The sequence below is a fragment of the Egretta garzetta genome, unplaced genomic scaffold, assembly GCF_000687185.1.
Source record: "Egretta garzetta isolate BGI_Z169 unplaced genomic scaffold, ASM68718v1 scaffold100, whole genome shotgun sequence".
Lineage (NCBI taxonomy): Eukaryota > Metazoa > Chordata > Aves > Pelecaniformes > Ardeidae > Egretta > Egretta garzetta.
In genome coordinates this window covers 975,547-991,532 of record NW_009258265.1, presented here as the reverse complement: position 1 = coordinate 991,532, position 15,986 = coordinate 975,547, and the positions used below count along the sequence as shown (strand labels likewise).

The window sequence follows — 15,986 nt, the reverse complement described above, 5'->3', positions numbered from 1 at the left end:
GGGGAAGAGAAAAAAAGGAGAAACAGGAGAAAAAAAAGGAGCAAAAAAGGAGAAAAAAGAGGAGGGGGAAATAAAGAGAGAAAAAAAGGAGGGAAAAAAAAAAAAAGGAAGGAAAAATAAAGGACCAAAAAAAAAAAGAGCTCATAAACCAGAGCTCACTGTCCTCTCATCGCCCCAATCACATTTCCACTGCTATTCAAAACCCTGAAATTCAACTCAACCCTGAATATTCTGAGGCCCCAGACATGCCCTGTGCTTGTAGATCTAGATGCTAAATCCACCAAAATCTGTCATTTTCACTCAGCCGTGGTAAATACCTTTCCCACTCTAAATTCTCTGCTAATTTCTGCACCATCTGTCCCTGGACACCACCACGGGGATCTACCGCTCCTGGTCTGCAACACAAAGCACGTGGCCACATCTGCTCAGGGCAGCCTCCGGCCTTCCCCAAAGTCCATTCCTGAACCAAGGGAGAGGCTGCCTCACTAACGAACAGCACCATGTTATTTTTAATATTGATCACAGAATCCCAGACTGGCAGGGGTTGGAAGGGCCCTCAGGAGGTCACCCAGTCCCACCCCCCTGCTCAAGCAGGCTCACCCAGAGCAGGGGGCACAGGACAGCATCCAGGCGGGGGTTGAATATCTCCAGAGAAGGAGACTCCACAGCCCCCCTGGGCAGCCTGGGCCAGGGCTCGGTCACCCTCCAAGTCAAGAAGTTCTTCCTCACGTTCAACTGGAACCTCTTAAGAGATATTGGTACGTGTTGATGAGATCCCCTCTCAGCCTTCTCTTCTCCAGGCTGAACAAGCCCAGCTCCCTCAGCCTTTCCTCGTAGGGGAGATGCTCCAGTCCCCTCATCACCTTTGCAGCCCTCCTCTGGACTCTCTCCAGGAGTTCCTCATCTTTCTTGAACTGGGGAGCCCAGAACTGGACGCAGTGCTCCAGATGGGGTCTCACCGGGGCAGAGCAGAGGGGGAGAAGAACCTCCCTCTCCCTGCTGGCCATGCTCCTCTTAATGCACCCCAAGATACCATTGGCCTTCTTGGCAACAAGGGCACCCTGCTGCTTCACGGTCAGCTTGATAAATGCAAACAGTAAATTACTCTGAAGCCTCACATGCTTTTGGGCTAAAGCTTTGTCTATGCCAAGTTTTACAAGTAAGCAGCCTAGAAAAGCATTTCCAGACAAAGAGCACCTGAAGGAGGATGCCGTTTCATTGCACCGTAAGGGTTATTTTGTTTGTTTTTCTAAATGCATCCCGAAGCAGAATGCTACGTGGTTTAGACAGTTGTTTACATGTTGAGTACAGGAATAATTTCACTGCCTAACATTAGGCGTTTGATTTAAGTTCTCAGAAATACCCATATAGACATGAGAGAAGAGGAAAGGGATGACACGTAAAGTCAGGGGCTCTGGACAGCTCTCCTTACCAAGGTACACTGCAGATGCTGGGCTCTATCCCCAGCGCATGAACTTCAATGTCCAAGGACTAATCTGGTTTAATTGCACATGCTAAATGACATTACAGTAGGGACCAGAATTAACTGCTTGCATCAAAAGTCACAAAATCATCATTAAACAAAACCAAGTCCTGTTAATTGTTACTGTGCCTGTTCTTTACCCATCCCAACAAACTCCACGCAGCTTCAACCTCTACTTCTATCATTTTATTCCTTGGTAGAGGGTTTCTTGTCTATGCAGTAGGATCAGTATCTTCAGATCTCATAAAGTGTTCCAAAATTCAGGTGTTTGTGACGTATTTTGGAATTTAAAACCAAGACGTGCTACTGCTAAGAACCACCATTTGCTTGCTGGCATTTAGGGCAGTGAAACCCTAGCAGGGGTTGCCCAGAGAGGGGGTGGAGGCCCCATCCCTGGGACCATTCCAGGCCAGGTTGGACGGGGCTGTGAGCAGCCTGATCTGGTTAAAGGTGTCCCTGCTCCTGCAGGGGGGTTGGGCTGGGTGACCTCTGGGGGTCCCTTCCAACCCAAAACATTCTAGGATTCTGTGACTCTATGATTTAAGCATAGGTTTGCTGTCAGGTAAAAACATTTACACTTTAGTGTAGGAAAATAAGATATAAACAAGAAACAGATGTTCACAGATTCCTCTTGCTCCCTCAAATTGTTTAATAGAGGGAAATAGGTTTTAAACTGGCTCCTAGAATATCTCCATTCATAGTCTGGGTCTGCAGTGCTAGGCATATTACGGTGCCTATATTAAAAAAAAATAATAATCCATTGATCCATTTAAATCCATTATTTTTAAAAACCTATGTCAGTGTATGTCTAATTGATCTTTGTAGAAACGCATCAGCAGCTGAAATCAGTCACAGAATCACAGAACCTTTTAGGTTGGAAAAGCCCTTCCAGATCCCCAAGCCCAACCATTCCCCTAACCCTGCCATCCCACCACTAAACCCTGGCCTAAGCACCTTGTCTGCCCGGCTTTTAAATCTCTCCATCATCTTCCAATACCTCAAACTGAGGAGAAACAAAGTAACTGTCAAAGTAAGTTTTCTCTAAATGCAGCAACAACAACAACAAAAAAGTGCTAATAAATCCTGCTGGTCCCTTTCCTAATTGTCAATTTGTGTTCATTTTAAACATAATTTTCACTGTTTTACACTAAAGCTGTTTTATGTGCAAACTCTTCACTGAATCAGGTATTTAGGATTATTCCCTGTGGATTAATTTACCTTCTGAACAACCCTGGATGATACAAGTACTGCTACATGGGCTGGAAGCGATTGCTCGGTGGACTTAATCTTTTCTATGAGCTATTTTCAACCAAACTGATCTTGACTTTATTTAAAAGACAAAAGCGTTAAGGCTTGCTACAAGCCAGCAACATGAGCCGACGCGCAGAGCATGTCTTCTGGGGAGCTAAGGCTTACCAACGGTGTGACCCAGAGAGCTGCTCAGGAATTACGGCTTCGCCATCGAAATTTGAGAAAGCACCATCTCATTTCAGAAAATTCACATTTTCTGCACCAACCAAGGTTGCTGCCGGGTGATACTCAGGTGTAAAAAAGTTGGTCGTGGTCGTTATACAAAGAAAGCGCCAAGACTTCTTGGGTAGAGAGAACTTCATGCCAGGCCCCGATAGGATCAAGCCCATGAACACCCTCAACCAGAAGGCAATCTGCAAAATAACATTATTTCTGCAAGTTTGCCGTATTCATATGGCATTAAACTTGCCAGAGCTGCAGAGGGTATTCTAGGACAGGATCTGTGCTCATATGGTTCCGGTGTGTGAGTACATCGCCCCATCATCTCCTGTGTTGGACCCTGCGGGGGATTAACTGTGCTTTACAGCAATAATCTCTTTAGAGGGTTGCATGAGGAATTCATCCACCCTCGGGATGAATCCTACTCACAGTCACAACAGGACTCCTGTTGCATCATTAATATGTCTAAATGACATCTACATGTTAAAAATATTCTGGGCCTTAATCCAGATGCAGAGAAGCCGACTGAAGTGGGCAAAAGGAGCTACAAACTAACACGACGACATCGCTGTCCATACCTCCATCGTCAAGCAGATTTTGAATACACAGAATTAAGGAGGAGAGCATCGGAGTATCAGATTATACTAAAAAATGACTCTCAAGCTGAGATTCCTTCTGATACTACTACTTTGATTAGACTGAGCATCTAAACCACAGAACAAGTATTTTGTCCTCATCCTTTGAGATCTCTGTAATTCATAACTATGACTGCGGCTAACCCAGCCAACGGCCTGCGGAAAGGTCGTTCCAATGATGGAAAGTCCCAACAGACCCCAATTATACATGACGTTGTTGAAATTGTGTCAGTGCTAAAAGGAGCTACAGGAGCACTCATGGACTCAGCTTAACCCACAGGCGAGAAAGCCGGGGTCTGGGGCTCTCATCGCTGGTAACATCTCAGCTCACAGGATGCGCTCAGGGGTTTGCAGGATGAGGGGTGTCACAGCCTCGGGAGAAGGGGAGCCCCCTTTCCCGAGGGGGCTTACAGCATCCCTGCCACTGGGAACTGGAAGATGACAATGGAATTGTCACACTGATGGAGGCAACAGAATTAACACTTTATACAAGGTTTCAAAAAGAAACGAATGGTCCTTCAAGCACTGCCAGAAAACTTCTTATGGGTCCCATGAGTTTTTTTACCATGAGGGTGGTGAGACACAGGTTGCCCAGAGAAGCTGTGGACGCCCCATCATTGGAAGTGTTCAAGGTCAGGTTGGATGGGGCTTTGAGCAGCTTGATCGAGTAAAAGATATCCCTGCCCACGGCAGGGGGGTTGAAACAAGATGATCTTTAAAGGTCCCTCGCAACCCAAACCATTTTCTAATTCTATGAATTTTAAACCGAAGGATACCTAGTCAAGCAAAAGCTCAAAACAACGCAACCTTTTAACAGACAGCCCACTCCACATTTGAGAAAGATAAACTGATGACCTCAGATCCATCAAAGAGCAGGAATTTTTGCTTTAAGCCATCTGCCAAGAGGCAGATCTTTCAATCCCGAGTCTCTAACAAGACGATACCCAGCACATGAGGTTACGTGATGGGACACGTTAAGCTGGGGGTGCCACGCCGGGAGCACGCCGGGATGCGAGAAGGGCTGCAGAGGGGCCGCGAGAGAACATGCATTTACAGGAGGCTCTTTTCATTGCTGGATCCAGCCAGAAAGAACAACCCTGGTGGGGAAAAAAAAAAGCAGAACATTGCAATGCCTGGGCCCTGCTCCATCGGAGCCGGTGGGCTGCGATCACACAGACCACGATGCGTGGCAGCGGCTGTCGGAAGCAGAAGAGACGTCGCTGGCTCGTGGAGGCAGGGAGAGGATTATTGCAGGGGACGGAGTAAGACGGGGGCAGCCATGCAAGTCACAGGCCGAACATGCGAAACCTGACAGCCGTGCAGAAACATCTGAGGTTCTCTGAAGTAAAGCACTAAAGTAAGACCACATGTATATATAGATGTGTGTGTATATATATATTTTTATATATATACATATGTATCTCCAGCCTCAGCTGGCACACAGCCTCACACTATTTAATATGAACACAGGCAAAATTTGAGGCATCTAAAACATCTGAGCGCTGTAAAACACATGAATGAATAATAACACGGAAAGGTCCTTGAATAAGAGGATGCAGGCAGTGTGGTGCCCCTTTGCAATCCCCTCCGCAGCTTTCTCCGAGGATTTGCCGTACCTCTTTCCACAAGATTTCAGCACAGCCCTCTGTAACAGCACCACCCGCATCAGCTTTGAGCAGCGCAGCCCGGGTGTCTTTGAAGACACATGGACTTTGATGCCAGAAGGGGATGCACTCCAGAGATGCTGGAGTCATTTTACAATCCTACCCTGCTTTTAGTATTCAAGATTTACACCTGCATTTTCCTTGGCAGAGGACTTGCCTACGTCAAGCTTTCATTTTCAAACTTGGCTCGTTTCCCCTCGGTGAAGCACTTTCATTAGAATTTTTGCAAGTAGCATGGTTTAAAGTATTTTTATTTCTTTGGGAAAAAAACCCAACAGAACTGTATCAAAGCAGTAGTTATAGAATCATAGAATCACAGAATCATTTAGGTTGAAAAAGCCCTTTAAGCTCCCCCACAGCCCAACCGTTCCCCTAACCCTGCCATCCCACCACTAAACCCTGGCCCTAAGCACCTCGTCTGCCCGGCTTTTAAATACCCCCAGGGGTGGGGACTCAACCCCTTCCCTGGAGTCTGACAGCCCTTGAGGGGAAGAAATTGTTCCCAATGTCCAACCTAACCCTGCCCTGGCACAACTTCAGACCATTTCCCCTCGTCCCAAAGCCCGTTACCCAGGAGAAGAGGCCGACCCTCACCTCACTACAGCCTCCTGTCAGTTCATCCAAGACAGCACCGCAGATGTCACTGCAGCCAGTGCTACACTTCTCAGAGAGTTTCATGTATTTACAGGACAGCAAATATTATTTCTCATTTCGTTGCAAGCTGGCCGATGCCCTGGAGCAAGAGGCTTTCAACTTTACTTGTCTCGAGTCAAACACGCGAGGGGATTTTTACCATCCCATCCAATTCTCCTCGAGGCAGAGATCATGCCTGGAAAACGTCAACCTTTATGTTCACCTTTCAGATGGAACCGGAGGAGAAAGCAGTTTTCTATAGTTACCACTTTATGATGACCAACAGCTGTAACATCAATTATATGTACAGATTTATAGTGTCTCAAGTGGGAAACAGGGATTTTGTTGCTTTAAAGAAATGACTTCAGCAAAGCAGTGAGCTTCATACGTTGCACTTAGGGACTAAAAACGCTCGTGCAAACTCCACAAGTTAACCTCGGTTCACACGTCTCCAGTACCATCCTAAAACATGACCTGCCTTATCGCATCGGAGACGTCCTAGCTAACAGGTACGAGCTGGCAAGGAGGAAAATAAATTTGTTACCCTGATCTACATAAGACTTCCTAAAGTCAGCCGAAGAGGGATACACCTAAATATAGCCATGTCGTCCCAGAGCGCTCCAGGGAGCTTGGCTGCCAAACAGAAAAATTTGGCAGGCAGAAAGAATAAGCCCGTACCTTTCCCCAGGGAAGGCAGCAGCCTTGGGCAGCCACACGCAACCCGTGCCCCAACAGCCCCTGGAGCACTTGGTGCTTTTAGAATAACATTATTCTCTGCTGGACACCAACAGCTAGCAAGTTTAAGGCTTCGCCACGCAAAAAAAACCCCAAGCCCAAACCCTTAAGTCAAGGCTCGAGGTCAAAATCCCCACCGCTCTTTGTATGCTTAACTTCTCCTACAATATTGGTCTCAGATGGGGCGGGGGATCACTGGCTTAATTCATATAAACAATCCTGTAAAAAGACAGAGATTAAATAGGTAAACGCATTTCTGTGTCAAGCCTCAAGGTACTGTAAATCACGGTGAGCGCACAAAAGGTCTTCAAACATAATGAAAAATACCTTGACAGTAGCATCACGCTGACCCTATATTCGTCCTGTTCTAAATCTGAATTCCCTGCTGCCCGGGCTGACAAGCGGGATGAAGAATGGTATGAATGCCTCGAAGGGCTCGTACCTGCATGCTACTCAGACTAGAGAGGTAAAGCCTGGGTAAAACAGCGTTACAACGGAGCGAGAGACTCCCACGATCCGAGCACAACTCACCGCAAATACCCTGCTTGGGAGACAGAAGGGATCAGCAAAGCTTTAGTTCATATAAACTTCAGTTCATCACTTGCAGAAGCAAGGTAAGGAATGTTTTTAAGCACAGTCCACTATTGTAAATGTTAAAGAAATCTGTTACAAAGGTTCCAAATATAATACAGCAATCTTGATGGCTGATTTACCAAAGCATCAAAAAATAACCCCCCCACGTGCTCCTAAGCACTATTATTTAAACATATTACTCTTACAAAACCATGCGTGCACATCTGGAGTAACATCTCTGCGACAGCGATGCACTAAAATCCCAGACAAGGGCTCACCGAGCTGCAGGAGCAGCCGTAAGCCGCACGCTCTCCTCCTCGCCCAACCTGTCCCCCTACGCTGTGCTTCCCCTCTACAAACCAACGCACCTCGCTCCGTGGGTCAGCTACAGGTAACCACGGGATTTTAACAGTGGGGCTCTTAAAATTTCACAAGAAGAAACACAGGTCCTGCATACAGACACATCCCTTTAGCCCTCCATCAACTCCCATCACCTTCTTGATTCGGTGCCCTCTCTGTTGTCCACCTTTCACCATCCTGGATCTTTTAATTTTGCCTCTCGCATCAACATCAGTTCGCCTTTCCCGGTCCCCCTCCTTTTTAGCATCACCAAGGACAATTTTTCTTCTTTTTTTTAAGTCCACCACAGTCTTGCAACTGGTTTTAAAATTACAAGATTTAAACAAGAAAGCCGAAAGGAGGCATTAGGGGGTGGGGGGCTGCACAAGGGGAGAGAAGTTATTTGTATACTTGGCATTAACTTTTGGAGCAAGCTTGGATCATTGTGAAGCTTTTCTTAACTGTGAAGGTTAAAATCTTGCTACTCTTAAAATAAAAGCTGAGAGTCCCATCTAATCTCATGCCATCAACAGCTAAAACACTGAAGAGAAGTCCCTTATCACAGCATCCAAAATAACACCATGGGAGTTAACAACAGTGATTTTTCCTCTAGCTGTCTTCTGATCTGTCTTTTCAGTTTATTCTTTCTTTCAATTTTTCACCCAATTTTTTTTTTTTTTTTTCCGTCTACCAGGCTGGACCATAAACCGCAGCCAATTTCACACTTTGAGTAGAACATCTGTTCTGTGCCACCTCCTTCAGCTTTGAACACTCCTCCTTCTCCTTTTTTTTTTCCCCCAGTAACATAGCACACACCTGTAGCTGACCTGTTATCTATCCAGTATTTAAGAGCCAGATTTTGGTGTCGAATCCAACCCTTGATGCCACTCGAGGCAGAACCGGTGCACCGTGACACCATGGTTTCTCACCATGACGCTGACCATGCATCTTGTCACACGTGCAGGCGTGCGTTTGCTTTCTGCTTAAGTCGTTCTTTTAATGAAACGGAAAAAGAACTGCATCAGGATCCAGAGATGCTGTCCTTCTGTATTTCATGTGGTTGGGACTCTGTGACCCCCACTAATTTTGCTCGGGAGCTGATGATAAACAGCCTCCCTTTGCACCCCCTTGGCTGGCAGCCCCATCACCTGCAATACGCAGATGCGTTGGTGAACAAAACCTCATTATTCCTCAAGATCAGACCTTCTTCAGGGAGCTCCTCCTTCGGGGAATGAGCCCAAATGGAAGCTGGCTCCGTTTAAAAAAAGATCTGTAATTCTTAGAAATCTTATTCATTATTAACGGAGCATTTCATAATACTGATGAGAATGTCAGAATTCAAATGCTTTAGCTGTAAGATCACAAAAATATTTAACCTGAGTTAAATTTATCTCGATGTGCCTTTTGAGCTGCTCTTTGTTCCCTTCTCCAAGCAGTTAAACTTGCAAACAAATCCATCTTGGTTTATTGTCAGCAGCATCTATTCTGCTTAGCACGCACTCGAGATGAATTTATTAACAACCCTATTTTTAACCCAGGAACACATAAATCTGTAGAAAGCTGCAACTTGATAAAAGCTCGGGAGTCAGGGTAAAAAACAGCAAAAAAAAAGAATGTGAAAAAAGCCACAGGCCAGGGACCTGCGGGGGGGGGACAGTGGTCCTTTACATGTTGTTCTTCATTGTAAAAATCCACAAAATTTAAGTGAAGGCAACTGGCCCATGTGGTATTAGACCTATCTGCATCCCCCGTGGCAGCGGTGCAGGAGGGTTTGCACAGCTCACTGGCTTCCCTTGAAGCTGCTTTAACACCGTACCCACTCCCCTGCTCAATGCACCTCACGATTCAGCAGAGAACACAGCGTGGATCATCATGGGACTACGTTAAGGAAAAGCGTGGCCCCATCTTGTATCAGGGTAAATTACAGCGCTTCTACGGGAAGATGATTCCATGATTTAATCATTTGGGCTGAAAATTTCCCAGTTGGAAATTCTGTTCATGGCTGAACTTGAAAACTTAAGGCAGAATGGTTCAGGTCTTTCTGAGCAGGCAGCTCTGGTGCTTCTGCACCTTGAAGCAATGTGGGAATTTCAAGCTCTGGAAGGGGCTGCCCTGGGAAGGGGTCGAGTCCCCATCCCTAGGGGGATTTAAAAGCTGGGCAGACGAGGTGCTTAGGGCCAGGGTTTAGTGGTGGGATGGCAGGGGTAGGGGAACGTTTGGGCTTGGTGATCTTAAGGGGCTTTTCCAACCTCAATGATTCTGTGATTCTAAGATTCAACACAGAAAACAGCCGTTCTTCTAATGCCCTGGGGAGACTGCTGCTAAATGGCAGAAACATCACCAGCACTTGGGTAAGCTTTACATACTGGCAAGGAATGTTTTCTGTCTCATTCTGCAGGCTTGCTAAGATCGCTGCGGATTTTCTTACGTTCTGCTGCATTCAAGCAGCAAAACTTTACATCCCCTTCTGTGGGGATGCGAAGTGCAAAGTTCCCCCGTAGCAGCACGGGATTCTTTGACCAGTTTTCTTTTCAGTAGCAGATTTTGAACATTAACAGTTGGCTGCTTTTACACAGTGAGAGCCAAAAAAATTCCTGGAAGCTATTCAGAGGTTAAAGTCAGGTCAGGATTTTCACCAGTGACACCATGGTTTCTCACCATGACGCTGACCATGCATCTTGTCACACGTGCAGGCGTGCGTTTGCTTTCTGCTTAAGTCGTTCTTTTAATGAAACGGAAAAAGAACTGCATCAGGATCCAGAGATGCTGTCCTTCTGTATTTCATGTGGTTGGGACTCTGTGACCCCCACTAATTTTGCTCGGGAGCTGATGATAAACAGCCTCCCTTTGCACCCCCTGGGCTGGCAGCCCCATCACCTGCAATACGCAGATGCGTTGGTGAACAAAACCTCATTATTCCTCAAGATCAGACCTTCTTCAGGGAGCTCCTCCTTCGGGGAATGAGCCCAAATGGAAGCTGGCTCCGTTTAAAAAAAGATCTGTAATTCTTAGAAATCTTATTCATTATTAACGGAGCATTTCATAATACTGATGAGAATGTCAGAATTCAAATGCTTTAGCTGTAAGATCACAAAAATATTTAACCTGAGTTAAATTTATCTCGATGTGCCTTTTGAGCTGCTCTTTGTTCCCTTCTCCAAGCAGTTAAACTTGCAAACAAATCCATCTTGGTTTATTGTCAGCAGCATCTATTCTGCTTAGCACGCACTCGAGATGAATTTATTAACAACCCTATTTTTAACCCAGGAACACATAAATCTGTAGAAAGCTGCAACTTGATAAAAGCTCGGGAGTCAGGGTAAAAAACAGCAAAAAAAAAGAATGTGAAAAAAGCCACAGGCCAGGGACCTGCGGGGGGGGGACAGTGGTCCTTTACATGTTGTTCTTCATTGTAAAAATCCACAAAATTTAAGTGAAGGCAACTGGCCCATGTGGTATTAGACCTATCTGCATCCCCCGTGGCAGCGGTGCAGGAGGGTTTGCACAGCTCACTGGCTTCCCTTGAAGCTGCTTTAACACCGTACCCACTCCCCTGCTCAATGCACCTCACGATTCAGCAGAGAACACAGCGTGGATCATCATGGGACTACGTTAAGGAAAAGCGTGGCCCCATCTTGTATCGGGGTAAATTACAGTGCTTCTATGGGAAGATGATTCCATGATTTAATCATTTGGGCTGAAAATTTCCCAGTTGGAAATTCTGTTCATGGCTGAACTTGAAAACTTAAGGCAGAATGGTTCAGGTCTTTCTGAGCAGGCAGCTCTGGTGCTTCTGCACCTTGAAGCAATGTGGGAATTTCAAGCTCTGGAAGGGGCTGCCCTGGGAAGGGGTCGAGTCCCCATCCCTAGGGGGATTTAAAAGCTGGGCAGACGAGGTGCTTAGGGCCAGGGTTTAGTGGTGGGATGGCAGGGGTAGGGGAACGTTTGGGCTTGGTGATCTTAAGGGGCTTTTCCAACCTCAATGATTCTGTGATTCTAAGATTCAACACAGAAAACAGCCGTTCTTCTAATGCCCTGGGGAGACTGCTGCTAAATGGCAGAAACATCACCAGCACTTGGGTAAGCTTTACATACTGGCAAGGAATGTTTTCTGTCTCATTCTGCAGGCTTGCTAAGATCGCTGCGGATTTTCTTACGTTCTGCTGCATTCAAGCAGCAAAACTTTACATCCCCTTCTGTGGGGATGCGAAGTGCAAAGTTCCCCCGTAGCAGCACGGGATTCTTTGACCAGTTTTCTTTTCAGTAGCAGATTTTGAACATTAACAGTTGGCTGCTTTTACACAGTGAGAGCCAAAAAAATTCCTGGAAGCTATTCAGAGGTTAAAGTCAGGTCAGGATTTTCACCAGCCATTCTGTTTTATACAAAAAGGATTTAGTGGGTTTCGGGAGAAAGGGCTGACTTGCTCCTATCTCTCCTCTTGGCTGACCTCCTCTCTCCTCCTCCCCCCTTCCTCATTTTTTTTCTTTTACAAATAAGAGCGTCTGAATTTGAAGATCTGGACCTTGCAACATCTTTTGTTACCCTTTCCATTTAAGTAGCCTGAACTTCCCCTTACTGTAGAGGATCTAGAATTTCACCATAAGCCTGTTCTAACCCAAGCGATGCATTTATTAAAGTCATCAGCAAGCACGCAATAGTCCCCGTGCTGTGCAGATTAGAGATACGACATGCTTGTTCCCTAATAATTGAAATTATATAAGAGGTGACATACAAATGGACAGGAATAACTCCAAGAGGACAAGTCATCAGAGAAAACCTGACTGCTTAAAATTTGGTCCTTACATCGGGATTAGAACACCAAAATGCCCACTCCATACACCCTAGTGGATAGTTACGCGCCTAACGCAGTTCCTTTGGAGTCTGAAGAGCCACGCTCTGATTTAACGTTGGCAAATTAACGCTGTGTCTAGCAATATCGATGTGTAAAATGAGCTTAACATCTACAAAAGCATTTTATGCTAAGCAAAAACACAAGGAGAGAAGCAATTATGCATAATGGCGAAAAGATCGACTTCCTACCTTGATTAACTGTTTTTTGTCCTTTGCTAATTCTCTAATATTTTACAAATAGCACGTTAACTTTCTGGGACACACGTTAAAGCCTCTGTCTTTTTAAAAGAAGAGATTTGGTGGCAATTAATGATTGCGAGATTTGGAGGCGATGCTCGTTGCAGCTCTGGACTGATCGGTGGCAAAGATCAAGACATCTTCCCCAAACCATAACTTTTATCAAGAGGGATAAGAAATATATTGGAGCTGCCTATTATAACAATACACTTTGTTGGAGCTAACGAGCTAAGAGTTTAAATCACTTATTTGGGAGGAGCAGGAGGGACCATGACTCAGGAAACATAAAATACCTAGGGAAATATTCACTCTTTTTCCACACGTAAAAATGGCACAAAACCCTGAAGTAGTTTTTACAAGGAAATCTTGGGAGAGATTTACACCTTTGAGGTGCCACGTGAAGCTGCTCAGACCAAAGCCATGTCATTACAGCCATCCTTGTAGAGAAGAAACACGAGCAAGGGATACACGTACAAGATCTGTATCCAATAATCGAGGAACGCGACCAAAAGGGAAACCTGATCCCCGACCCTCCAGAAACAAAGGAGCTGATGTGTTCCGAAAGGGGAGAGCAAAGCGCGAGGTGGGCTTTGCTTCCTACTCGCGGACAATTTGTCTGCTCTGTTCTGTAGTGAAAATAATTCAAGGGAATTGCTGTCATGCAGAGAGCACCTTTCAAAACCATCGCACACCCAATTCCCTTCCCAACGGGAGGGTAATGACCAAAGTGCGCATCCGTCTCCCGCGGGGAAACAGCCTGCCCTTGCTCAAGCTGACCTTACACTTGCGGAAGACAGCGGAGGTACAGAAAAACAGACTGAGTGGAAAACCTCCTCATTTTTTTCGTTGCTGGAAAGTATGACTGGAGAAGACCATTTTCCCCACAATTTGTTACAGCTGCCCAGCTTCTATCAAATGCCAGAATAAGAAGGTGTTGAAAATGTTATTGTCAAGGTAAGAGGGGGGAGGAAAGAAGGGGAGAAAGAGGCTCTTGTTTTCCTTCGAGTGTGAACACTAGCAGAGGAAAGCCTTGCTTTTTGAAAGCCTTGAAAAGTGCTTCCCCTACTCCACACCAACGTGGTTTTGCACGACTTTTCCATCTGGGATACATTAACATAGCCTTGGGATAAGCCACCTTCTTTTATTTTCCAAAGTTTCCATGGGAAAATCCACATTCTCGACAGAAGAACCTCTAAGAGAGAATCTTCCTCGTGAGGAGGAAAAAAGAAAAATGTTTCAGACTTAACAATTAATTACTATAGACCTACAGAAAAAGGGATAGGGTAGAAAGTCTGAGCAAAGAGCTTCCATGCCTCATTGCGTCAGGAATTGCAATCATGGTGATGCTTCTCTGACACGGGTGTGCCACAAAGGCCCTCCTGGCTTTCACAAGGACAAGAAACTCCAGATGAAACCAAACTGCGGCAACCTATGGATTCATTGCCTTCAGGTTGGCACCTGCCAACCCACCACGAGGGCTGGACGAGCCCAGCACAACAGCATGGCATGCACTGACAAACCTCATTAAGGGTAAGAACCACTTGTAAAAGCACAACACCACTTTTTTGCTGATTCTGCTGCTCTGCTTCAGGCTTCGCTCAAGTCTTAGGCTTAATTCACAGCTCTGCTGCGAGGCAAGACCCAGCTGGAATCAAGCGTCCACCTTCACTCACCGTGATCCTCCAAGCCCAACCAGGCTTCAAGGGGCTGCTGTTGGACCGAGTGAGGCTCTGAGTGTGGGACATCGTGAGCAGAGAACCAAGGGAGGGTGATACGGCAATGACTTCTCCCAGAATTCATTAACCTACTTCGCTACGCAGCTCAGAATAGCCTGTGTATTTGCATTTTAAGATCATGCAGAAGTGCTACAAAGGTTGCCGTGGCATACAGGGGCTGAACGAAGCCCAGATTTCCTCATCAGCCACACAAAATATTAATCACTAGTACAACTAACCTCCCTACGCCATCAACCTTCCCTTCTTTTTTTTTTTTTTTTTTTTTTTTTTTTTTTTTTTTTTTTTTTTTTTTTTTTTTTTTTTTTTTTTTTTTTTTTTGTTTTAAGCACTATATAAACTGTTGGCAAAGTAAAATTTTCTTAGCTGGAGAAATACTCAATATAAAACATGTGGCAAGGACAACCAAGCGAGGACCATCCTGCCTGATGTGACACAGACATTACTTTTCTCCCATTGTGCCTTTACGGTTATCGAACAGAAATTAATCCGCGCGTGTTATTTTCTCAAGTTACTTTACACTTGCAACCTACAGATCACTCGAATGAAAAATGGGCTGCAGCAGCTACAGAAATTCACTGAAATTTGTGTTAATTTAATCCTGCTCCTGCCCAAGGCTGAGCTTAAGAGAAGCAGTCATTTCTGAGGCACAGAGCCACCGATAAGGTGGCAGTGACAGTCATGGGGCACAGAAGGTAATTAGTCTTTTATATTTATAGCAATATAATCCAACAGTATTTGAACTACGAATGTGATGCCATCATCCATCCTCTTTCCTCCGACATCAAAGAACAGCGGCTATGGACTAAATGGCATTAAGGGAAGGAAAGTGCTGAAAAAACAGATGCCTCAAATTACTTGGGGTAGTTGTGGGGACGGCAGCCCCAAATAACAGCCGCTGCCTGGCACCGAGACCAACCCATCTCCCTTATTGGACCAAGAAGCTTGCGTCTCTCTAAATTAGCATCGCCACATTTGTAGATGGGCATGGAGAGCGGCACTGCCTGGCACCGAGACCAACCCATCTCCCTTATCGGACCAAGAAGCTTGCATCTCTCTAAATTAGCATCGCCACGTTTGTAGATGGGCATGGAGAGCGGCTGAGGGAGAGGATGCAGAAGAAAAGAAAAACTTGGTAGAAAAACCCCAGCCAGCTCACTAGAATTAAAGGAGGCAAAAATGTGTCGGGAAGAAAGATTGCAAGAAGCAAAAAGGTGAAGATAGGATGCAAAAGTAGAAGAAAGAAAGAGAAAACTCTTCCTCTTTCACCATTTAAACAAGTTCCAAAACTTTGCATCAAATAATTTACTCATCAGCCTCACCCACTCCAATTTTCTATGTAGTTCTACCTATGACGATGGAAGATGGAGGGGTGCAAACCACCTCGGTCACTGCAGTGTTAACTTGAGTAATGCAAAACCATCCCATTAAATAGCAAATGCATGTAGACGATAAAAATAAAGGTCGCCAGACCAACACAGTCGATGACGACCTGGCTTCGCAGCAGGTCGAGGAGGAGGAGGAGGGTGACAGCACTCACCTATGATACCGCTGTCTCTGCTCTCCAGCGTGGAGGTGGGGCTGGTGACGGCGCCGTAGGTGCAGTCCTTGGCGGTGACGCTGGTGCTGACG

The 15,986-nt window shown here is 45.6% G+C and overlaps 1 protein-coding gene across 1 annotated transcript in view; it reads right to left on the bottom strand.

The window, feature by feature from the left end:
* TANC2 (tetratricopeptide repeat, ankyrin repeat and coiled-coil containing 2) overlaps positions 1 to 15,986 on the bottom strand; it is a 221,631-nt gene that overhangs the window by 90,841 nt on the left and 114,804 nt on the right. Inside the window, 1 exon segment of the mRNA XM_035903288.1 lies at positions 15,895 to 15,980. Within this exon segment, the coding sequence (XP_035759181.1) occupies positions 15,895 to 15,980 (86 nt within the window).